Consider the following 25,003-nt stretch of genomic DNA (forward strand, 5'->3'; position numbering starts at 1 on the left):
TCCTTCTCCCTAAGTTCTGGTCTCCTCGTCGGTAAACTGGGGATAACGATGCCTATCGCTGGGGATGTCGCGAGAGCCAGAGGCATCGGTGAGGTGCCTGGACGCGCGGGGCCTCAGAAGCTCTTGCTGGATTAGGTCGGGAGCCGCCCCGGGACCTGTCACTGGGAATGCCTCCCTGGCAGGATGGCGGGGACGGGACCCCAGCTGGGGGTAGGGGCTGGGGCCGGGGCACCCCGGGTGGTCGGGTCGCGCCCCAGGCGGAGGCTGGGGGCTCCCCGGGGCCTTTTGTTGGCAGCCTGAGCGGCCTCCGCGCACACGCCCGGGAGGATTAAAGCCAGATGTGGCGGCCGGGCGACACCGAGCGCTCAGAGGCCGGGACCGGAGACCCGGACGCCGCTCCAGACCCCGCGGGGACGGTAAATGAAGCGGGGGAGATCTCACGAGAATGATACAGGCTGCGAGACGGCGCCCCTAAATGACAGCCGGGCGGGCCTCTGGCGGGAGGCTCGGCCGCGCGGGGGCGCCCGGTGGACGGCGCGCAGCACCGGTGGCCAATGGCTGGCGGGGTCGCGGGCGGGGCCGGGCGCGGGGGCCGCAGCGCTCCAGCAGCGGGGCGGAGCCGCGCGGGGAGGCGGGGCGCCCGGCAGCAGCGGCGGCGGCCACAGCAGCCTCCGCGGCGGCCGCGGCAGGACTGGAAGCGCCGGCGGCGGTTGAGGGGCTCGAGGCGGCGGCGGCGGCGGCGGCGCGCGGGCAGCTTCGAGGTGGTGTGCAGGGCGGCTGCGCGGAGGGCGCGGGATTGAGGGGCGGCCCCGGGTCGCGGGAGATCCACCTGCTGGTAACGGAGCAGCCTGCGCCGCGGCCCGGCCTGGAGCTCTTGCGCCTCCGGCTGCTGCGGGGCCGGCTCGGGGCGCGGGCGGACCGGGCCTCGGGGCGGGGAGCGGGCCGGGCCGCCCTGGGTTCGCCGTCAGCCCCGCTCCGCCGCCGCCGCAGCCCCGGGGTGCTGCGCGCTCTCGGGGTGACCGGCCGGGCGCCTGGTGCGTTCTCGGCGCTCCTAGGCGGGGCGGGGCTTGTCGCCTTTGGGGCAAAGTGGAGGAAAGTGGGGGTTTGGGGATGCAGAGGGGAGAGAGAGTTGCCCGCAGGACCTGCTGCCCCAGGGCGCACGCCTGTCCCGGAGTCGGCGGCGTCCCGGGGCCGCGGGGCAGGTGCGGCGGGGGCGAGGCGGCCCGGGCGCAGGGTCTGGGGCTGCTGCCGGGTCGGCGAAGCGTACACAGTCCTGGCGAATTTTCCTACAAAGTCAAGACCCGCTGGTCCTCTGTGCAAGCGCACCCCCATCCCCAGGCCTCAGTTCCGCCTTAACGAGGAAGCTGCAAGTGGGACCCTCGGGTTGGGGCCAGGTGATTCCACTGAGTGTACCCGGTGACAGCGGGAAGGCGTGTTTTATGAGCTGGCAGTCAGACCACTCGCGCGCCCGCTTTTTATTTCTCGCAGCGTGTGTTTCTCTGGAGCCCGTTCATTGCTTACAATCCGAATTGCGAAATATAAGCAGGCGCAGTGCATGTTTTCAGTGCTTTCCATATATTTTGCTGTTGTGCTTTTGCTGTCGGACGACTTCTGATAAAATAGAATGACAACGTCGTTCGTTCGAATTTAGAACCTAAATTTAGAAGTGAATAATATGCGTTTAGTGGTTTATGTTTCTTTTTCTGAATGTTTTTTTTAAAAAAGTTCCATTAACAGGTTATCCTAACAAAGGTTTCTTTAGCCCACACGTGTAAATCTGAAAACGCACAGGATGGTGAAATTATGTAAGCTGTATTGACGAAAAATAGAAATCCTTTTATAAACGTAAAACCAATGAATTTTAACATGATTGCGGTGTATAAAGTTGTAGGGCTTACATCACGGATTTCATGATGGTGCCTTTCCTTCAGGCATCTCTGTCCTGTCTGTGGGATGGTAATTAAGCCATATGTTAAGTGTTTTCGGCCATAGAACATATTGACTATTTCAGAGAACACTTTAAAATCCAACAAAGGTTATGTATCTAATAATAACATAAAGGACTGCAGCCCTTAAAGGACTGTTAATAAAACAGATTTTTCAGTGTGAGATCTGGAGTTGAAAGTTCCATACAGCTTTGTCAGGATGGAGAAGATGACCAGTAACTTAAGCCACTGCCTTTTTTGTTGTTAAGAATTCAGATGTGTTAAGTGATAGTCACAGAGAGTGACAAGATGTTAGATTGAAATTTTTACAGATGTGGACAGTGATGAAAAATATGTGTTACTTCTTCTCTTGCTATAGGTAGTCAGTCAATCCAAAGGGCTCTTGGCTGTCCAGCCTCACCTCTCCTGTTTTGAGAGCATGGGGATCATTGGTTTTACTCTTGTTCTGTGCAGTTAAACTTCATTAGTGTGGAAACCCTAATTAAAAATGTATGATGGCATTCTTCCTGAGTAAAATGCTCTTGTATTTCTCTTGCAGAATTTCAGGTCTTATTTGTTGGCAGAGTTCATTATAAGTATTTTCTTCAAACCAGAGATTAATTACTTCCTGGATCCAATATTTAATATTCTTTATGTTTTTCCTGTTACCAATACTATATCTATAGTCTACTTTGATTATAGTGTTCATTCACTTTTACTTGTCTCTCTACCCATTTATACTGAATTTTATGGGATTTATTTGTATTTAATAAAACTATGTTTCAAAATATCCTTTATTTTCTGATTCTCTGCTTCTCTACTTCCCCGTGATTATTGACTGAATGTCTGCTCTAATAACCTGTATACTTTTAGTTCTTTCACCAAAGGACAGAATCCTTCTTGAAGTAAGGTAGGGCTAAGGATATAGCAACAGAAAGTTACGTGAATTTTTATATGATGCCGCAACAGGACTAAAATTCCAAGTTACATAATTCACTGAGTTATCCCTTCTCTTTTTATAATCAGAATTCATTATCGAGTGCTTATTGATATAAGACAATATATTAGGCACTTTATGGAAATGAGTTGAAATTCTAGAATTTCACCATGAAGACTGTTGACATGGATATGTTAGAAGGTGAATAACTTTGGTTTTAGAAAATTATCATAACTTGAACGTGAGAATATCTTTGGAGTTCTTTGTTTGCGGAGAGTAAGGAGAGGGGAGTTCAGTGCTTCTAGAATATTATACCACAGAGCTGCTGGCCAAGGAGGATTAACAGGCTGCCTGGGTGTGAGTGTGGGGGGGGGAGGGCCTAGCCCAGGGTACAGGAAGTGAGAAATTCGTTTCAAGTTTTAAGTTGAAACTTTGAAATTTCCTGTGAATTTTGCAGTTTATTCTATAATAGATCCATACTGGTTGTAGAGTATAATTATTTTTTTAAATTCACACTTAATCTGTTGGGTAAAGGTAACACCCCGGGATGATTCTCTGGTGTAACCTGAGACTTGGAATATCCCTGGCGCTTCTAGGGGCCCCGGTGCAGGTGGCCTAGTTTGAGAGGCAAAGGGTGGGAGATGAGGACTTGGACTTTGGAGTCATGCAAATTAGGGTTCTGTCTCTGGGTTCATTTTTTTTGTGTGTAAGATAGGGTCAGCAATGCCTGCCTCACGGGAGTTGAAGATTGAAGATTTAGAACGTGTGAGGGACACATAGAAAACCCTCAGTGAGTTGTAGTGCCTATCATTCTTACTGTTAATCCTGTGCCCTAGTGATATCTTTTTTCACTAGTGGAGGTTTCTAGCAACATCACTTTTACAAACCAGCTGAGATGGTAGTTTCTGAATTGCCTACAAATGGCCGCTTTAATCAGCTGCCCTCTTCGCCATAGGGAATTGTCCCTTGGGCTTCCCAGGCCTTTTTGGAGGTGCATTAACTCACCCCACTGGAGTGTCACTTAGTGGATTGCCAAGTGCATCTCATGGTCCCCCCGTGGCCAGCAGGAATCAATGCACATCTTGCCGTGCCTGATATGCCCTGAGGGAATGAGACCGGCTGTGCACAGAGCCGCCTGAACCAGTGACTGGCTGCAGGTTTTTGATTCGGTTTTATTTTTTAATACAGTTAACATTTATTGAGAACCTATTAGGTGCTAGGTGACTATGCTTAAGTACTTCTCAGGACATGATTTCATTCTGTTTTCTGAGCTTTGCTAGGTGGGAGGTGATCTCCAGATTTTTTTCAGCTTTGCTAGATGGGAGGTGATCTCCAGGTTTCCTGAGTTAAAGCAATGCTAAGTGATTAGTCCTGGGTCCTATGGTATCCTGGTTGGATTGCCGCATTTTCTAAATGCTGAAATAGTCCCAGTTTACACCCGGGGAGTAGGTTAATCGTTGGAAAAATGACATTTATTTTACAATGATGATCAATAGCAATCATAACTGTAACCTTTTTATTATTTATGAGAACAGGAGGGTCCAGGACAGGTAGTTTTCTCATGTTATGGATGAACCACAAAGCCAAGATAAGTGACATGCCTGAAGTCCCGCAAGCAGTGATGGAGCTGGATCTAGGACCTAGGGCTTTTGACCCTCGTAGGTTGTAGTCTGTCAGTTTTCTTTAAAAAATTTAAAACATTAACTATTATTGTGCAACAGGAGGATTGCAGAGAGTTAAGATGCTGTTACTCAGGAACCATTGTGTGATCATTAGAGTTCTCAGCTTGGAATCTGTGGCTTATTATTTAATGAGCCCCACCACTTCCCCCTTTAAATAAGTAACCATGACTCTGTTTCCACAGGCAAAACAAAACCAATGAGGAGGGAGTACAGTTGGAAGCTTTTTTCCCCTGGAGAAGAACCATATCATTCTAGTGTATTAAATGTCATTTGGATATGGGAGTAATCTTTACAAGATACAGTTTAGCCCAGCCAAAAATCTGTTTATAACAGTGACTGATAAATGAAGAAACTAATATTTTGCATCACTGAGCAAGTTTTTCTTTCTCTCTTCCCCCCGAATAGGAAGAAAGAAGCCTGCAGCATCCACCTATGAAGACCGTGCAGACAGTCCTGAATAGTAATTGTGGGTGGCGTGGCTGCCAGGCTGCTTCCGAGCCGCGTCTGCAATGAACTTCTCCTATTGATTGTTTTGATTGGCCCAGAGCCAGGAGTCCTGGCTTCACCTGACTTCAGGATAAAAAGAAAACAGTCTTGGTTATCATCCTAAACATATGAACCAGTGTGATGGTGAAATGAGATGAGGCTCCGAAATGGAACTGTAGCCACTGTTTTAGCATTTATCACGTCGTTCCTTACTTTATCTTGGTATACTACGTGGCAAAATGGGAAAGGTAAGGAAAACATCTCCAAAAATGTGCATGGCATGTAGTAGGTGTTTCGCTTTGTCAACGGTGCGTAGATGCTTGAGTTGAATGCCCCTACAAGCTGCATGTTGCATGCTATCTGCTGGCGGCCTGCCAGTTTCTTTCTGATACAAAAATGAGGCAGTATTCTTGGACGGAGGAGACAGACTTTCTCATTTGAATGGGGTTTGTTTTGGTTTTGATTTCTTGTAATTGCACTTGGAGAGACATGCTCATCAGTGGTTTATATTATAAATGGCAGCCAAGTCGAGTAACAAAGACTTCTGTTTGGGCATTTTATTTTTTATTATTAAACATCATAAATGTTTAATAAGCTTCCTTGTACCGGATGTTGTATAAAGCGCTTCAAAGGACAATCGGCGCCTTCATGAAATTTACATGCTGATCATAGGACTGATTTGGTGCTGTGTAGTTAATGATTTAACCAGCATGTGTTGACAGATTGCTCTTCAGGCAAGAGTATTTTTGAAGTAAGTGAGGAGAAATTCTGATGTGAAAATTTTAAAAGTTTAAAAATTAATTTTGTTCAGACTGTCCAACTGTGTTTCTAAGGAAGGTTGTCTGTTTAGTGATTGGAAGTATATTCAGGGCTAATGCATTTCTTTGCTTTTTTTGAAGAGGAAATGTTTACAGGCAATTCCTACCTCTACTTTTTACCTGTCTCCTTTCCTTATGTTAATCTAGGGAATATTGATGGCAAGAAGAATGGAGGTGAGTATTGCATTTAGTTTGTGAGAGTCAAGGTAGACTAGTAGTTGTCACCTGGTTATTGGAAGGTGGTGTTGCTGGCATTATTTTATTGACTTGTATGAAAGTAACTGAAAAGATGTGTTCACGACTTAACTTTTCTCTGGTGTGTGTATTGATATGTATATATCTGTGTGAGTATACGTGTATATATGAAATAAGTTGATATAAGTGGGAAAACGTGTTCTGTGCTTTGAGCAAGTATAGTATTGGTATTGTTTTTCTCTTTTTCTCTGAGTTGGACTCTAATTTCGGAAGGAACTGTTTGGGGAAAATGAATGAAATACTTGCTGAAGACCTTTCTTCTTTGCAGACAAATATATACATTTTAGATTTCATTTTTTAATCGTACCAAAAGGAGAAGACTTACTTAAGAAGAACTTTGAGTAGTTAATCAAACTATTGCTTGTCCCTGACGTGAACAGAACAGATGACTGGCCTTAAAAGTCTACTTAGGAAATAAGAGTAAATGACCCTAAGAAGAGTATATGGATTTTTTTCTTATCAGGAAACTTATCTATTCAGAGAGTTATAGTAACAGAAACTTGACCCTTTTTACTGTGTCTTATTTAAAGGATTAAAACTTTTGGAATCTCCATTCCTTTTATCTTGTTCCATATGTAAAGCTATTATAAGCATTATTTTTTTGTGTGTTAAGTGGTCTTTAGAATCAAAATTAATTTCAAAACATATAACGATCTTTTCACCTTGTAGTATTAGGGATACACACAAAAAGCCTCATCTCTTTGATTTTCACTCTTCGAACAGTCTGTAGTCCTTCTGTGCATACTTTTCTGTTCTGTTTTTTCTGCTTAGTGTTTTGTCCGGACTCTTTCAGGTATCAGCAGAGGTCTCCCGTCGTGCTTCTGTAAAACCCCCTGTGCTTTAATGCCAGCGTTTATGTAACCACTCTGACCGCTGAGCATTCGGATTCTTTCTAGATCATTCTGGCAGTCAGCCTGGATTTTCCAGAGCCAGCCTCATTTCAGATGTTTAATTCTTATATACTCATAAACCACGTGCTCTGCTTTTTATATTGAAAGCATGGTTTCTGTAATCACCGATGTTTCTGGACTCATAATTTTTATTTTTCACTCATTCATTGGTCCCTTTCATGTACCTGTCCTGTGCCTAGCACTGTGTTATATGCTGTGAATATGAAAAGGAAGAAGACACTTCACACCTTTGGGAAGCTCAAGGACCAGTAGGGGAAGATGCAAGTAAAAAAATGTGATACTGTCAGATAGGCTAAGATAGAAGCGGTAACAGAGTGCTGTGGTTGTGCTGTTATAAGCATATTATGTGTTATATGTTGTCTCATTTAATCCTCAAAATGACCTCGGGAGGTATTATTACCCCCTTTCTATACATGAGGAAACCAAGGCAGAGTGGTAGAGGAACTTGTCAAGATCATACATTAAGGGGAAGAGTGAAGTTTAAACTCAGTAAAGCTGGTTCAGAGATTGTGCTCCTAGCTATTGGTCTACTGCCCAGAAGAGCAGAGACCAGGCAGAACAGGGGCCAGTAGGCATGTCAGGTAGAGGAGGCTGCTGTGCATCCATGAACTTGCTGCAAGGGTGTAGAGCATTCGTGCTTTGGAGTTACGAGATGCTCATTGTGCTTCCAGGACTGTCCCAGGGTTTAGCTGGTCATCCCAGTGCAGTTCCTATCATATTTGTTATAGGTCTTCATTTACTACTTGGAAGAATACCTGAGCTGGTCCATGGGATTGGCGTACGTTGAGGAGGATGTCAGGAACCCAACCAGGAAAGCTGGAGTTCAGTCCAGGGTACAGGTTTCTGCAGGGTATAGAGGATTCTCACATAAAAATTAGGCAGAATTCCAACTGTGTGGAAAGCACAGGTTGGGAAAGTTGTAAGCAGGTGTGAGAGTGGGACAAGGGTAATTACATGTCTTACTTGTGTGTGTGGGGGGGGAGTGGGGGTGGAGTGGGGGGAGGGTTCTCCTAATGGACTTCCTAGTTTGGTCAGGCACAATCCAGAAACTGGGCAACACCAAGCAAGCAATCTTAGATGCCTGTCCTTAGGGACATCTAACACTCATGTACGTTTCTGTGTGGACATGTGTTTTCTTTTCTCTTGGTTATTTACCGAGGAGTGGAATTGCCAGCTCATGTGGTAACTCTGTATCTAATCATCTGAGGAGCTGCCAGACCGTTTTCCAAAGTAGCTGGACCATTAGCGTTTCTTCCAGCAGGGTATGAAGGTTACCATTTCTTTGCATTCTTGATGACACATATTATCTGGCTTTTTGATTTCACTCATCCTGGTAGTAGTGAAGTAGTATATCATTGTGCTTTTTATTTGTATTTCTAATAATGTTTAGCATCTTTTTATGTACTTATTAGCCATTTGTATATCTTCTTTGGAAAAGATGTCTATTTAGGTTCTTTGCCTGTTTAAAAAGAATTTTTTAACCATTAAGTTGTAAGAGTTCTTTATATATTCTAAGGCAAAAATACAGTAAGCATAGTTGGATCAACCACCTATATACCTAGTATGAAGGTTAAAAGACAAAACTAGTAAAATCATATAACTATAAATAAAAATTAATAAATACACATATACACACACAATAATTAAGGGATACACAAAATAAAAATATGTTAAAGATGGCATCAAAAACATAAAATGAGGGGGTGGCATGAAAATGTAGTGCTTTTAGAACGTGCTCAAACTTAAATGACCATCAACTTAAAATAGATAGCTGTATACATATGTTGTTATAGAAGAACCTCATGGTAACTACAAGCCAAAACCTGATAATAGACACTAAAAATAAAGAAGAAGGAATACAAACATAATATTGAAGAAAGTGGTCAAATCAGAAGGGAAGAGAGCAAGAGAAGAAGAGAGGAAGAGAGAAGACCAATAAAAATAACCAGGGAAAAAAATTAACAAAATGGCAGTAAGTACATACCTGTCAGTAATTTCTTTAAATGTAAATGGATTACACATTTCATCCAAAAGACGTAGGGTGGCTGAATAGATACAAAGGCAAGACTCATATATACACTGCCTATTAAGAGACTCACTTCAGATCTAAAGACACACATAGACTGAAAGTGAGGGGATGGAAAAAGGTATTCCATGTAAATGGAAATAGGAAGAAAGCTGGGACAGCTTTTTATTTAAGCATACTTAAATTAAACTTTAAAACAAAGACTGTAACTAGAGCAAAGAAGGACATCACATAATGATAAGGGGATCAGTCCAACAAGAAGATATAACACTTGTAAACCTGTATGTACCCAATGTAGGAGCACCTAAAGACATAAAGCAAATATTAACAGACATAAAGGGAGAAATTGACAGTAATACAATAGTAGGGAACTTTAACACTCCACTTACATCAATGGATAGATCATGCAGACAGAGAATCAATAAGGAAACACTGGCATTAAATGGCACATTAGACCAGATGGACTGAATAAATATATATAGGACTTTCAACCCCAAAAGAGCAGAACGCACATTCCGTTCAAGTGTGCTTGTAATATTCTGCAGGACAGATCCCATGCTAGGCCACAAAAAAGGTCTCAGTAAATTTAGGAAGATTGAAATCATATTAAGCATCTTTTCTGACCACTGCATATGAGACTAGAAATCAACTACAAGAAATAAAAACTGGAAAAATAACAAATATGTGGAGTCTAAACAACATGCTGTAAATATGTAATGGGTCATTGAAGAAATAAAAGAGGAAATAAAAGTATACTTTGAGACAAATGAAGATAGAAACACAGCATTCCAAGATTTATGGGACACAGCCAAGGCACTTCTAAGAGGGGAGTATATAGCAGTACAGGCTTACCTTGAGAAATGATAGAAATCCCAAACAATCTAACCTTACACGTAAAGGAACTAGAAAAAGGGGAACAAAGCCCAAAGTTAGTACAAGTAAGGAAATAATAAGAGTGGAAATAAATGAAGTAGAGATGAAAAAAGCAATGGAAAAGATCAGTGAAACTAAGAACTGGTCCTTTGAAAAGATAAACAAAATTGTTAAACCTTTAGCCAGACTCATCAAGAATAAGAGAGGGCCCAAATAAATGAAATGAAAAATGAAAGAGAAGTTACAACTGATACCGCAGAAATACAAAATATAAGAGATTACTATGAAAATTTGTACGTCAGCAAATTGGACAACCTAGAAATAATGGATAAATTCCTAGAAACATACAGTGTTCCAAGACTGAATCAGGAAGAAATAGAAAATCTGAGCAGACTGATTACCAGTAATGAAATTAAATCAGTAATTTAAAAAAACTCGCAAAGAACAGGACCAGATAGCTTCACAGGTAACAGGAGCCTTTAGCTCCTTGAAGAATGGAGTCTTTTTTTTTTTTTTTTTTTTTAGTAAATCCTACAGCTTGGCTTGGGTTGTTATTCTTTTTTAAAATTTATTTATTTATTTGTTTATGGCTGTGTTGTGTCTTCATTTCTGTGCGAGGGCTTTCTCTAGTTGCGGCAAGCGGGGGCCACTCTTCATCGCGGTGCGCGGGCCTCTCACTATCGTGGCCTCTCTTGTTGCAGAGCACAGGCTCCAGACGCGCAGGCTCAGCAGTTGTGGCTCACGGGCCTAGTTGCTCCGTGGCATGTGGGATCCTCCCAGACCAGGGCTCGAACCCGTGTCCCCTGCATTAGCAGGCAGATTCTCAACCACTGCGCCACCAGGGAAGCCCAAGAATGGAGTCTTAATGGACTAATTTCTGTGTGGTATCAGCACTTCTTGTCCCTCTCAGTGGACAGTGCAAGGAAGTGTGTGTGTTTATACACACATCTGTTATCTAGTTCTATATCCATCTGTATATATTAAAAAGAAAAACCACCATGAGTTCATACTGGTCCCTCTGATTTTAATCCAGTGCTGTAGTGTTCATTCTAGTCTAGTCTAGACATTTCCCTGTCTCCGTAAAAAACATGGCTGTTAGTATCCCAGTATAGTAATTATTTGCTCAATCTCAGTGTATACGTACATACAATCTCCTGGTAGAGATATTAACTTAAGCATACTTTATTAGCATCTTCTCATTAGAAGACCACCTAGAGTTTTCTTCCTCTGAAATGTGGGATCTAGTCTAGGACTGTGATCATTTTAGGACAGATCATTCTTTTCTTACTCAGTTTCTTTGTGAGACCATTGTTCTGATCATCGCCCCCTCCCTCCATTCTTGTAATACTTCTTACTTTGTTCGAAAACTCTTGGGCTTACACAGAACTACCCCCCCGATTTCTTGGTATACACAGATATCTATACTTTATAAGGAGACATGCTTATTAGAGGAAACAAACACTCAATTATATTGACAGTCTTCTACTTACTGAAATTAACAAAAAAGTACCCATATACTTTACCTCTTTTTTTTGCATTCCAGCCTTTCTCCGAATATTTTCCTCTTTTTAGTAGTATTTCCAAAATACATTTATATCCACTTAATATAATTTTTTTTCTTCCAGTGTCCACATTGTCACAACTTGTCTACAGGAGGTCCTTTTAAAAAGGCTATTGTCTTTATCTCTTTAGAACTCTCTCTGACATCTTTGGAAGCATCCTTGCTTTCTTAATTCTATTTCCATGCTTGCAGACATGTCCTGATTTTTCCCCCCTATCAGAAGATGTGGAATTAGTTATGCCTTAAGAGTCCTAGTTCCTTTCGGTAGGAATTATATTAGAGACCAAAATTTTGGTGCCTGTGAGACTCCATGATGGACAGGCATTGCTGTTGTTCTTAGGAAATGGTCATTGGTTGGTTTTTCCAATTTAACCCATCATGGTGCTGTACCCTACTTTCCTTTCTTTATGAGGTTTTATTGATCACTAAGACTTTGTCCTGTGTTGATGAGCTCCAGCTCTCTAAAGAGGCATTCCAATATGATTGCAGTTTTGTAGGGCAACTGGGCAGCCTGGGACTTGTTACTTAAAGGAGAATGTGAAGTGGGATAGGAAAAGTTTGCCTACAGGTTTCTCTCTTTCTTCACATCGTGGCAAATGGCCAGATGTTCCTTGAATTTACCTCTTTGTTAGTACTGGCAGGCTTCAGTGTAGAGAAACTTCTGTTGGCACCTTGATTGCTATTTCAAAGTACTAAAAAAAATTTTTTTTAAAAATTTCTTCACAAATCCTGTGTGTGAGTTATGGAAAAAGGAGATAAATGTTCCAGGAAATGTAATGTTCCTAAACTGGATGTCTGGTGCCTTGCAGCCATGATAGAGTTTTCCCTGGTACCATGTTGTTCTTTCATTAAGTCAGTGGAGGTTAAGTTTAAAAACCTGACCTTCAAGATTTGTGTTGTAAAGGTTTTTTTTTTGTTGCCTCTCCTAATTTGAATTTAGCTCAAGTTGTCTCTTCTGTAACTCTGCAGCATTCCTTCGAATCTTATATCTGTTCCTATTTTTCCCCATTTCACTTTCAGTCAGTGGTAAGGTCCTATTAGTTTACAGACAATTTTTCAGAGAGATAATAAGACTGGTTAGACCTCTGTTATTACTGTATACTGCTGCTGTTTCAGGAGAAATACGCCTGTAGTTTCAAAGAAGATAAGCATAGGGATGGTAAAGAATACCACTTGATGGTCTCATTCAGTCCTCACAACAGCTCTAGGGAAATAGATGAGTATTAAATCTCTGTTTGAAGACACTAAGGCAATTAGTAAATTGCTTCATCCCACTCTGTTACCTGACTGGAGAACGATAGAGTGCAAGGTCTAAGCCCAGGTGTGTCTGATGCCCAGGTGTGTCTGATGCCCTGGCTTGGACTATCTGAAGCAGACTACCCACTGCAGTAGAAAACAGGGTTTCCATAGAGGGGCTTCTGGAAGTCCCATTTTGTTGGTCACCGAATGTGGCTTCTTCATATACTTTTTCTAAAACAGTATTTTCTTCATATACTTTTTCTAAAACAGTATTTTTCTTTCTAAAACAGTATTTTCTTTGATTTTTAACCATTGCGGTGGCTTTTCTTTGATAGTATTTAATCATGTTCTAGCCCTATTCATTTATTTTGCAATTTTTTTTAAGTATGAGGTTTCCTTTTTTTTTTTTTTTTTGCGGTACGTGGGCCTCTCGCTGTTGTGGCCTCTCCCGTTGCGGAGCAGAGGCTCCGGACGCGCGGGCTCAGCGGCTATGGCTCACGGGCCCAGCTGCTCCGCGGCATGTAGGATCTTCCCGGACCGGGACACGAACCCGTGTCCCCTGCGTCGGCAGGCGGACTCTCAACCACTGCGCCACCAGGGAAGCCCCTGAGGTTTCCATTTTTAAGAAATTTAGAGAAAAAAATCCAGTTCAATTTGATTCTTTTTAGATTAACAAGTCAGTTCACCCTGCCATTAGTTAAAGGATACTTAGATCGTGCAAATAATCTGTTGCAAAATTCCCTTTAAATTGAAGTGTCTGTGTTATTGGTTGCTGATATTTCTGGAAGAAATGTGTGTTGACGAGAGTGATGATGGTGGGATTTTGTTTTGTCGCAGAGTAACAACCGTTAAAGTGTCTTTCTAGCAACATGTTGCCATAGTTTAAGGTGGATATAACCTTTTCTTTTCCCCAGATATAATTACACAGAATCTTAAACTTTCAGAGTTTAGGTTTATTGCTCTGATGCAGAGGAGGACACATAAATCTAGAGGCTTTTGATTAAAATAAAGCACATAATTAATGACTATATCAAATTTAGTATGTTTCCTTTTATTATGGACCTAAAAAGCAGGCTCTTTATTGTCAGTGTGTGAACTCAAAGAACCTTGACATTGAGTAAATCACAGAGGAGGATGTCATAGTCTTGACTTCCATATTTTGGTCTATAACAGAGCTGATTAAGGTCAACCTAAGGCAGCTGGCAAAAAAAATTTATGGGTCGTTAGAAAATATAGGTTTCCAGTGTGGAACTTAAGTTACTTTGGAACCATTTTCAGTGAGTGAGTTATAATGAAGGTCAGGTGTATCATGGAATGTGTGAAATTTTTGACTTCTAACAGATGTTTAAATATTTGGATTAAGTCGTGGAGAAGGTCCAGAAAGAACTCCAGAGACTACACATGACCAGCCTTGCTCTGGCAGAGTTGGACTTGATTCCTTTTTAGAAGTGAAAGGGAAGGTGAATGTAGAGGTTATTAAACTCTTAAGATGCTGTTGATAGTTTTCTTTTCCTGAGGAATAATGGCAGTATTATCATTGGGGGAAAATAAGATCCTAGAGATCTTGGTTCTCTTAGAGCTTGTGCTTGGATTTTGGAAAAGTCACTTTAGCTTTCTGGCTTTGTTTGTTTCGGGTTTGGGTTTTTGGTTTTTGTTTTCTTTTTGCCTCTCATTTCACTGTTAATGATCATGGAGGAATTTTAAAGATTGGGTGAAGTGCTTGAAGGCAACGTGTAGGCAAACAGTTTTTTTGTTTTGTGTTTTTTTTTTCCCCTAAGGACGAAAAGATGGATATGCAAATTACAGAGCTTGATGTTTGGGGACAGACTTTAGTTGCGTAGTTTGAGAGCATGAATATTTATAAAAAGAAGCAGTGATTGCTGGCAGCCAGCAAAAATGAACTAGGATTGAGTCTAGACAATGAGCGTCTTAAAGCACAAAGACCGTGTCCCCACCCTGCCCGACCCCATTTTTTAAAATTTCAAAGTATACAGAAAAATATAATGAATAATATAGAAGTATTCCCCCTAGATTTTCATATTTACTTCCAGTCTTTTCATTTTTAATAAATGAAGCATGGCAGATTTCCCTCAAATCTTTCACCCATTTTCCATCTCTGCCCCCTACCTTGACTGAGGCAAACCATATCATGTCTGTGTGCTCTTCTAGTCCACTTTTTATACATTGATTTATGTATATAAGTATCCAGAAACTGTATGTATGTACATGTATGTATCGTTTTTTGTGTTTTAAAGCATTTAAATCATATTGTGCTCTGTTACAACAGTACTATGCAAGTATTCTACATGTATAACAACATCTTGTCTTTTTTTAAAAAATATTTATTTATTTATTTATTTTTGGCTGCTTTGGGTCTTTGTTACTGCACACAGGCTTTCTCTAGCTGCAGAGAGCAGGGGCCACTTTTTGATGTGGTGCGCGGGCTTCCCATTGCGGTGGCTTCTCTTTGTTGCTGAGCACGAGCTCTAGGTGCACAGGCTTCAGTAGTTGTGGCTCACGAGCTCTAGAGTACAGGCTCAGTAGTTGTGGTGCATGGGCTTAGTTGCTCAGCGGCATGTGGGATCTTCCTGGACCAGAGCTGGAACCCGTGTCCCCTGCATTGGCAGGCGGATTCTTAACCACTGTGCCACCAGGGAAGTCCCTTGTCTTTTTTTTTTTTAATCACATCATTTCAGTGTTTCTGAGGTCCCTCCACATCCTGGAGGTCCCTACCTCATCATTTTCGCAGTTGTCACTCTATGGCTACTTTTTTTTTTTTTTTTTTTTGCGGTACGTGGGCCTCTCACTGCTGCGGCCTCTCCCGTTGCGGAGCACAGGCTCCGGACGCGCAGGCTCAGCGGCCATGGCTCACGGGCCCAGCCGCTCTGCGGCATGTGGGATCTTCCCGGACCGGGGCACGAACCTGTGTCCCCTGCATCGGCAGGCGGACTCTCAACCACTGCGCCACCAGGGAAGCCCTATAGATAATATTTTTAATGGACATTTATTTCCTCAACAGTTAGGGTGATCATATATTGTCCAGACTGGGGCACTAGAGAACAATTATTGTTACTAGTAACAGTTAGGCTGGGATAACAGTTGTAAACTGGAACTGTCCCTAAGCAAAGGTAAGTTTGTAGTCAGCCTATTAAAGAAGGGAAGGACAATGGTAGAAAATGACTGGCCATGTAAGGACGGAACAGGGAAACTGATTTAGTTGTGATGGGAAGTGAAGCTCTCAGCGATCAGAATCATGAGCCTGTGTTCCTGAGAGTGTGTGATCCAGGGCACTAATCAAACACCAAGTGGAACCAGCCCATCGCTGCAATGAATTCCTTAAGAAGGAAGTGTAAACAGGGAGGAGGGGGAAATCGTTCCCCAGGCGGTGGCAGGCTTCCGCTGAAGCAGTAATGAAAGGAAGTTACCTTTTAGTGTGTTGATTGTGATCTAGAAGGTTAATCAACCCTCTTCTCAAGGGAAATAAGCATTGCCCTTTCTGACCTGATTGGATGAAAGAGTAAAGATAACTTGGGTTTCCTTATCAGAAAACTAAGAGATAAGGTAGAAATAGGACACTGCGGACATCCCCCTGTCACCTTCTTTAAGGGAAGTTCCTTCCTGCGTGTGGACTATGCCTCTTGTGTTCTTTTGATAAACTGGCCAGAAGTTAATATGCAAACTATAGGGGAGTATTTGAACAAGGCCAGCCCCCCCGCCCCGCCCCGTGAGTCTTACTGCTTACACTGCTCGGTGATGAATTCTATCTTGAAGGAAATGTACTAACCCCAGTGATAGGATATTGGTGCTTTATTGCCATGGTGCTCTTTGGTTTGTAAGTAGCTTTCTTCAGATTGCTCCTTTTTCTCTCTTCAGCTCAGTTAATTTATTCATTCACCTTATGCTTATTGAGCATGTACAAGGAACTGTTCCACGAGGCACTGGCAGTATAGTGGTCAACAAGGTAGGCGACATCCTTGCTGTCATAGAGCCTGTTTATCCACATCTTCACTGGGGAGGGAGATTACACAGTAATAGCTGAGCAACTGAACAGCCTAGATGATTTAATGAATATTGACAGTAAAACACGCTAATGCGATGGGCAGTGACAGAAGGGGGAATGAGGGCTGTTTAGGTACAGGTAGTCAGAGAAGGCCTCTCGGAGGAGGTGAAGTTGAATGGAGGCCTAAGTGATAAGAAGCCAGAGGAGTAGGGCAAAGAAGCCAGAGAAGTAGGGCCAGAAGTAGAAACAGGAAGTACAGAAGTCAAGGGTGAGCTCTTTCAAAAGGCATGTTGAAAGAGCATAAGGAAGAATCAGTGTGGGTGAAGCATAGTGAGAGGAAGGAGGTGTCGGGAGTATGGTAGAGATGGTGTCGTGAGTTCTGTGATAAACATGAGGTGCTCAGGCCAGAGGTAGAAATGTGCATGTTGGTGGCATATTGAGGAAACTGAGAGTCGTGGGAATGGACAAGAAGAATCACGTGAGGGAAGTGTTTGCAGACGGAGGAAAGTTGTCAGTCGTACGGAATGACGCTGAGAGGTTGTGTAAGGTGAGGACAGACCGATTTTATGTACAGTTATTAAGTTTCTCATCCTGACATCTCAGGGGTCTCCAGGATCTAGCTCATCTTCATCTTTTATCACTATCCGAATACTTAATATTAACCGAAAATTGTTGGCCTTCTTTACTCTTGAGGATGTTCCTCTCCTAATGCTCTTTGCCACAGCTTTATCTGTTCCATATGTTCTGGCTTAAATGACTCAGCAGTCCGACAATCTCTAGCTGTCCCTTTGACCCTCACGGCACCTCCCTGCCGGTGTGTCAACTCGTGACCTGATCTCAGAACTCAGTACAGAAGTGCCCTTGGCCTCCTAGCAGCGTCTCCCAGCCGTGGCCTCTTGGTACCTCTTTACTCTCCTCTTCCCAGTGCGCTCAGTTCCCCCTGAATTCCACCATGATGACTCTTTCATGTTTGTTGCTTCTGGTCCCCCTGTGAAGCAGAGTGGGTCTTCGAGTTCTGTTTCCTAGGCGCTTCAGTTAAAGCAGTATTACTGCTGTATGTTTATGTGTTGTGTGCTTTTAACTTAAGTAAAAATTTTTATTAAAGTGAAATATGCTCCTAGTTAGAAAAAGTTTTTTGATAACACTGAAAGGTGATACTGAAAGGATAACATCCAGCTTCATCTCTTTGTACTCTCCTAGTCTCCTGTCCCCAAACGAGCTATATTCAGTTCTTTTGGCTGTTCTTTTTGGCATTTCCATATTTATAAATTATATGTGCGTATGTATACTACTCTTCCTTGATTTTGTTTTCACTTTTACACATCATCTATGGACTTCCTCTTTTTTTTTTTTTTTTTTCCGGTACGCGGGCCTCTCACCATTGTGGCCTCTCCTGTTGCGGAGCACAGGCTCCGGACGCGCAGGCTCAGCGGCCATGGCTCATGGGTGCAGCCGCTCCGCGGCATGTGGGATCTTCCCGGACGGGGTCACGAACCCGATGTCCCCTGCATTGGCAGGCGGACTCCCAACCACTGCGCCACCAGGGAAGCCCTATGGACTTCCTCTTGTAGATGAAAATTTAGCTCTTATTCCCTCTTTCCTTCTCATTCTTCCAATATAATAGTGACATCACAATTTTTAGCTAAATCATGACTCCATATTTACATTATTTTGATTGAGTGAATACATCTTACTTCTGAGCCAAGTATTGTACTTGTACCTTTCCTTTATTGTACAACTTTTTGTTTCCCTGGTATTAGCAGTTCTCATTCTGGTATAATTTTCTGCATGCCTGTTTTATTCCGGTTTGTTCTCTATGCCATATGTCTATTAGTAGTTCTCTCCAAATGCTTTCATACACCAGGTAACTTATCAGTTTTATTTTCTTCCCAGCTGTTTCCTTCCTGAAGCTCTGTGTCCTTCTCCAGTCTGGACTGGTCACACTCTAGGCCTCTGCAGAGCTGTCTTCTGGGTCTGCAGTTGCCATTACCCCCAGGAGTTCCCTTTGTCTCCCTCTTGGGTGTGTTTTCCAGATCCCAAGTTTTTCTCTTTCTTGGCTTTTTTCCTTTGCATGTTCTCTAGCAGCTTCCTGAATAGGTACATGTTTGAATATTTTAAAATCCTAGTTTTGGGACTTCCCTGGAAGTCCAGTGCTTAAGACTTTGCCTTCCAATGTAGGGGCTGCAGGTATGATCGCTGATCAGAGAGCTAAGATCCCACATGCCTTGTGACCAACAAACCAAAACATAAAACAGAAGCAATATTATAACAAATTCAATGAAGACTTTAAAAATGGTCCACATCAAAAAAATCTTCAAAAAAAAAATCCTAGTTTCACAGTTCACTAATGGCTGGGCAAAGAATTTTAAGTTGAAAATTATGTTTCCTCTGAATTTTTAAGAAATGCTTTCACTGTCTTCTAGCAGCCAGTGTGGCTATTCAGTTCCATATTCTTGTATAATACCTGTTCCCTCTACCCCTTTAGCAACCTTTAAAATGTATTTTATCTTCCTCTCTCTTTCTCCCTTTCCTCCTCTCCCTTCCTTCCTCCCCATCCCCCCTCCTTTTTCTTTATTGTACTGGCTAGAAACTCCAGTGTAACATCAAATAAAAATGACATGAGTGGACATCCTTGCTTTGTTCCCATTAAGTATATGATGTGAATTATAGAGCTTTTAAAATCATAAACGAGTTGCATTTTGTCAAATGCTTTTTAATGCATCTATTGAAAATCATGTTTTTTAATCCTTTATTCTATTAATATGGTATATTAATTGATTTATGATGTTGAACCAACCATGCATTCATTACCATCTGAGCCTGGGTTTTTTTCTTTGGGAGGATTTTTTGAAAAGAACTAACTTTTGGCTTTATTGATTTTTTTTTTCCCAGTGGTTTAAGTTGGGGAGAACTGACATCATGAAATACCTGTTTAGATCTTCTTTGATTTCTTTCAGCAGAGTTTTGTAGTTTTCTGTATATAGCTCTTGGACATATTTTGTTAGGTTTACACCTAAGTATTTTATTTCGGGGAGTGCTAATGTACATGGTATTGTATTCTCAATTTTAAATTCCAGTTGTTGCTGGTATATAAGAAAGCAGTTGGTTTCTGTATATTAACCTTGTATCTTGAAACCTCTCTGTAACCACTTATTAGTTCCAGGAGTTTTTTTTATTGACCTTTGGGATTTTCTACATAGACAGTTGTTATTTGCAAACAAAGACAGTTTCCTTTCTTTCTTCTCGATCTGTATATGTAATTTTAATTTCCTTTTCCTGTTTTATTTCAGTATGATGTTGGATAGGAGTGGTGAGAGCAGACATCTTTGCCTTTTTCCTGATCTTAGTGGGAAAGCATCTAGTGTCTCACCGCTAAGTGCAGTGTTAGCTGTAGGTTTTTTGTAGACGTTCTGATCAAGTTGAGGAAGTTCCTCTCTATTCCTAGTCTGTGGAAAGCCATTGATTTTTTCCACATATTTTCTCTCTCCTCTCCCTCTGGGTGTAGTTGGTGATAGCTTATACTCTAAGGCTCTGTTCCGTTTTCTTCAATCTTTTTTTCTTTCTTTTCTTCAGATTGGATAATTTCTACTCCTCTAACTTCAAGTTCACTGATTCTTTTGCCACCAGAAATCTGCTGTTGAGCCCCGTGAATTTTTCATTTTAGTTACTGTTCAGCTCTAGACTTTCCATTTTGTTTTATAGTTTATAAATTTATAATTTATATTCATTGCATCAGTTTCATCACAGTGTCCTTTAATTCGTCAAATGTGGTTTTATTTAATTCTTTGATAGTAGCTGTTTTGAAATCTTCATCTCCTAAATCCAACAATTGGGAACGCTCAGAGACATTGCCATTGACTAAATTTTTTTCCCCTGGAGTACGGGTCACTTTCTTTTTTCTTCGCATGTCTTGTAAATTTGTGTTGACTACTATATATTTTAGATAGTATAGTGATGTCAACTCTAGATTCTTACTTTTTACCCTTGAAGTTGTGGTAGTGGTTTTGTTGGCTCATTTGTTTGGGAACTTGACTGAATCTCTGGAGTCTGTCTCTCCCACAGTGTGTGACTACTGATGCCCTACACTTTGGTTTGGTTTGTTTTTATTTTTAAGCCTGGTTTCCTCGAGGGGTTGCACCTGTGTCTGCACAGCATCGTGCTCAGCCACAGGTTGTTCAGAGGTTGTAGTTAAGCCCTTGGAGCAGTAAGGCTCCCTTCCCTGCTGGTGATGCATGTGGACAGTGGAGCAGTCGTACCTGAGGCTTTCCTCTCCTCTGGCCTCGTTCGGTTCCTCTTTGTGAGGGCTTGGGTTCTGTCGGCCGGGCATCTGTGGGTGGCCTGGGCCCTCTCTGGTCTCTGCTGTGCATGCTCGTAGCTCCCAGTCAACCTGGGAGATGTGAAGAGCCTTTTAAGCCCCTGTAGCTGTCTGAGTCTCTGGAACTCCCTGTTAAGTCTCTGGCTAGTCTGCAATGCCCAAGTCCATTGCTCACCCCAAACAGAACAGCGTCCTCAGGCTCGCACAGCTGCCGGCCCTCCCTGTGCGTTTGCCTCGCACTTTGCCCAGCAACGCTCCAAATCAAATGAGCCCCCTCCGAGAATCTGCTGGTGTCAAGGCCTGTCTCTGCCTTGTTGAATGTCTGAAATGGTGGAGCTGGGGAGGCAAGAGGGCAGCTACTGGCGAGAAAGTCACAGACTACCCTGTTCTTACCCGAAGTGCAGCTGTTTTCATGAATTACACTTCTCAGTTTGCTGTATGTCTTTGGTTGATTTCCAGAGCACTGAAATGGTGGGGTTTTTTTTTTTTCCCCTCTTTTGTCCAGCTTTATAGTTGCTTTTCAGAGAAAGGATCTGTGGGCCTCCTCAAACTTTTAGGCCAGTCGTTAGGAGTTCCCTGAGCAGTTTTACAATGTTCCCTCAGGTGATTCGGATACTCAGCCAGCGTTGAGAGCCAGAACACCTAGGATTCTTCAAGCTCTAAATACATACACACAAAATCATAGCATAGCAAAGTTTTTACCATATTGAATTTCTAAAAGAAAACGGTCTTTAATATCTGAGGTTTTATAAATAAAGGCCTAATTTTAATATAGTACCTAAAGAGGGGCTACGGTATAAACCTATTTTCTGCCAAGTTGGCCAGCAGCCTCTCTCGTTTTATATATTAAAGTTGGTAGATTTGGCCCTTGGACTTGCTCTGGTATTATTTCATGTTCAGCTTGGTTGGCCAGCATCCATTTCCTAAAACAGTTTCCTAATCTAATTTTTCCAGGTTGGAAAGCTTCTTACGCAGTCCATGTGCTCTGCTCAGAGAGTGTCTGGAATCTATGCGTGATGTATTCTTAACTCTGAAAGGGTATTATTCATGGCTGACACATTAGCGGAGACAAGACTGAGAACATTAGCTAACTGAATTTATGTGCTGCCTTAGAAGTACTGCCAGTCAGATGTTAGGTATATGAGTAATTGCACAGCCCTAGACTCCATTATTTAATGAAGTACATGGATAAAGGTGCACTGGACCCTTTAACCAGGAGTGGAAAAGAATAGCATAAAAAAAAGATTAGTCTTACTTAATAAAATGTAAATGCATGGAAATCTTAAAGTGCTAATCAATGGCGTCTAGCAGTTAGAGCAATGTTAACAGTTTTGGTTATTTTCTTTCATTTTTCTGGACTAGTGGTTCTCAAAGTTTGGTCCAAGGATCCGTGAGGATTCCTGAGACCCTTTTGGGAGGTTCATAAAGTTAAGACTGTTTTTCTAATAATACTGATATGTTACTTGGTTATTTCCCTTTTTCACTCTTGTAAGAAATAACAGAACCAGATTTGAGAATTCAGCCGTATTATCAAGCCAGACATTTTACTAAGCCAGCAAATTTCACTCTATTAAACGTTTTGTTTTAGAAAGTAAAGTTATTTTTGATAAAATGTGTTTTTTATGTTAACACGTAATGGGTTATAATTCACATAAATAAAAGGTCTTTAGGGTCCTTTAATTGTGAAGGGGTTCTGAGACCAAAAAGTTTGAGAACTACTGTATTAAATATAAATAAAACATACTTGACGTATTGTGCATGTTGTATAATGTACATTTTTGCTTAATATACCACAGATGTTTCCCATGTCCTGATTTTTAGTGGGTCCATAATATTCCATTGTATAATTAGCATCTTTAGCTTAATCTTAACTATGACAAATTTCCTACACATCATTGATCAGTTTCTTACGAGTTTTTTTTTTAATTTAAGAGGATTTGCCTTAGTTCACTGGCATCACTACTAATTACCTGGCATTCTACAAGGCATGGGCAGTTAGAGGAAAATACCTAAAGAGGATTCCTGCTGTAAAGAAAAGAGTTAACAACAGATCTGAGATTGCTTATCATGAGAAAGGTCTGCTTGCAAGGTTGGCCCTTGGCTGGCTTCTGGGAACTTGGCTGGTAAACACTGACATAAAACTTTCCCCACATGACAGAGGCTTACTGTGCCTAAACTATTTGTGCAAGCTGTTTGGTCTGGAATTTTGGTGTGTGCTAGGCAGAGGCTGTCTGCATGACCAGCTCCCAGTGACATCCGTGGGCACTGAGTCTCTAAGGAGCTTCTCTGGTGACAGCACTTTGCATGTGTTGTCATAACTCATCGCTGGAGGAATTAGGTGTGTCCTGGACCACTCCACTGGGAGAAGACTTGGAAGTTTGTACCTGGTTTCCTCCAGACTTACACCCATGTGTCTTTTCCCTTTGCTGATAACTGTATACTGAGTCCCCTATATCCTAGTGAATCACTGAGCCTGGGTGTGGTCTCGGGAATTTCTGGCACACCTGCTATCATGGAACTCACACTTTAGAAGGGAAAAGGAGACACGTATGTCATTATAGTGCAGTGCAGTAGATGCAAAATGGGAGTGTCATTAAGATAAAGTATAAGATAAAGAGGAGACAGGACAGACGTCAGAGAGAGAGCTTCAAAGGGAAGACAACCAAAGAGTATTTTGAAGGATGAATGGAATTTTATCAAATGAAGAAAGATAAGGATGACTCTGATAAGCAGACTGCCTGAGCTATGAGGGATAAAACTTCTTAGTGTGTTTGGAGAGCTCCAAGCAGTATGGGAATGTTGAAGCAAGACATGATCCTGGGCAATATTAAGAGATAACACTGGAGAGTTAAGCAGGGAGCCATTTAAGGGTTTCCAGTTTAGAAAGTAAGCTATGTGATAGTCCAGGGAATAGAGGGGATGCAGGATGGCATGGAGAACAGTTATGTTCTGATCCAGGTGTGGGATTAAAATGAGGGCTTACAGTGGCATCTGTGTGAACAAGAGAGGATAGGTGAGCACCAAGGTAAGCAATTACCTTGTGATGAAATTTTCAGGGTGTATGAACAGCTTCAACATTCAGAAGGGTGTGTGGGTAGGGCCCAAGGATGTGTGTATTTTTCATAGTAACTGTAGCCTCTGCTGTTTCTATGAGGAGGGCCATCCTCTCCGTCCCCCTTACCTCACCACATAAAGGAGATGTCGCATTGGCTTAACCGTGTAGATGACCTTGTAGGAACTATTAGAGTGGACTGAATCATGAGATGTTTGGTGAACTCACTGTTCCTTTCTATCTTATGCAGCATGATTCTGAAGACTAGAACCCCTACCCATTGAGGTTTTCTCTAGATAGTGTGGAAAGGTGAATTGTGGATGGAAGGAAGTGTTCGTTTTCCTAAACTCAGTCTAAAAGCCCTCGTTATACCAGGAAAAATAGACGTCAGTGTTTACTGTCTGGGTCCAGTGGACGCCTTTTATTTATTTTTATTGTAAGTGATTTTATAACTAATACAGAAATAAGAATAAAGGGACAGTGAAAAACAACTCTATTGTAAATTTTAACAAGAAGTTAAACATAGCAAAGACAAATATTTATCCTCGTATTTCTGGTTTGGTAGGTATATTAACTGAAATGGGCAACGTCCTTTGAATACAACTAACTGTTCACTAACTATCGTGCGTGAACCTGGGACACATCCTTCTTGTAAATTCTAATTCCAGATTTCAAATACATGTCTAATGGGTTCTAGTTCATCATTACTTCTAGTTCTTCTGCACCTCTATCATCAAAACGCAAAACTTTTGAAAACGTTTGTAGTTCATAATTTTGTTGAAGAGAGGATAGCCATCTTCTTTGCTCCTTGATTGCAAAACATTTTCATTATTAAATTTAGAATGATCAATCCAATGAAGTTTTATCATTTCTGAATCCTCTCTTTCTAATCACTTTTGTATGCACGCAAGCCTTTATCGTTT

General features: G+C 41.9%; 1 protein-coding gene across 3 annotated transcripts in view; it reads left to right on the top strand.

Annotated features, from left to right (window-relative positions):
* The first annotated feature begins 634 nt into the window (after nt 1–634).
* MGAT4A (alpha-1,3-mannosyl-glycoprotein 4-beta-N-acetylglucosaminyltransferase A) overlaps nt 635–25,003 on the top strand; it is a 107,468-nt gene continuing 83,099 nt past the window's right edge. The window contains exons 1-3 of one of the 3 annotated variants that reach the window (XM_030838878.2): nt 635–761; nt 4,950–5,278; nt 5,996–6,022. In XM_030838878.2, the coding sequence (XP_030694738.1) occupies nt 5,185–5,278; nt 5,996–6,022 (121 nt within the window). In that variant the 5' untranslated portion in view covers nt 635–761; nt 4,950–5,184. Of the gene's footprint in view, nt 762–1,301; nt 1,395–4,949; nt 5,279–5,995; nt 6,023–25,003 lie in introns of those variants that run through there. The other 2 variants (XM_060309954.2, XM_030838879.2) reach the window with 2 other exon arrangements.

Source organism: Globicephala melas, chromosome 12, assembly GCF_963455315.2.
Source record: "Globicephala melas chromosome 12, mGloMel1.2, whole genome shotgun sequence".
NCBI lineage: Eukaryota > Metazoa > Chordata > Mammalia > Artiodactyla > Delphinidae > Globicephala > Globicephala melas.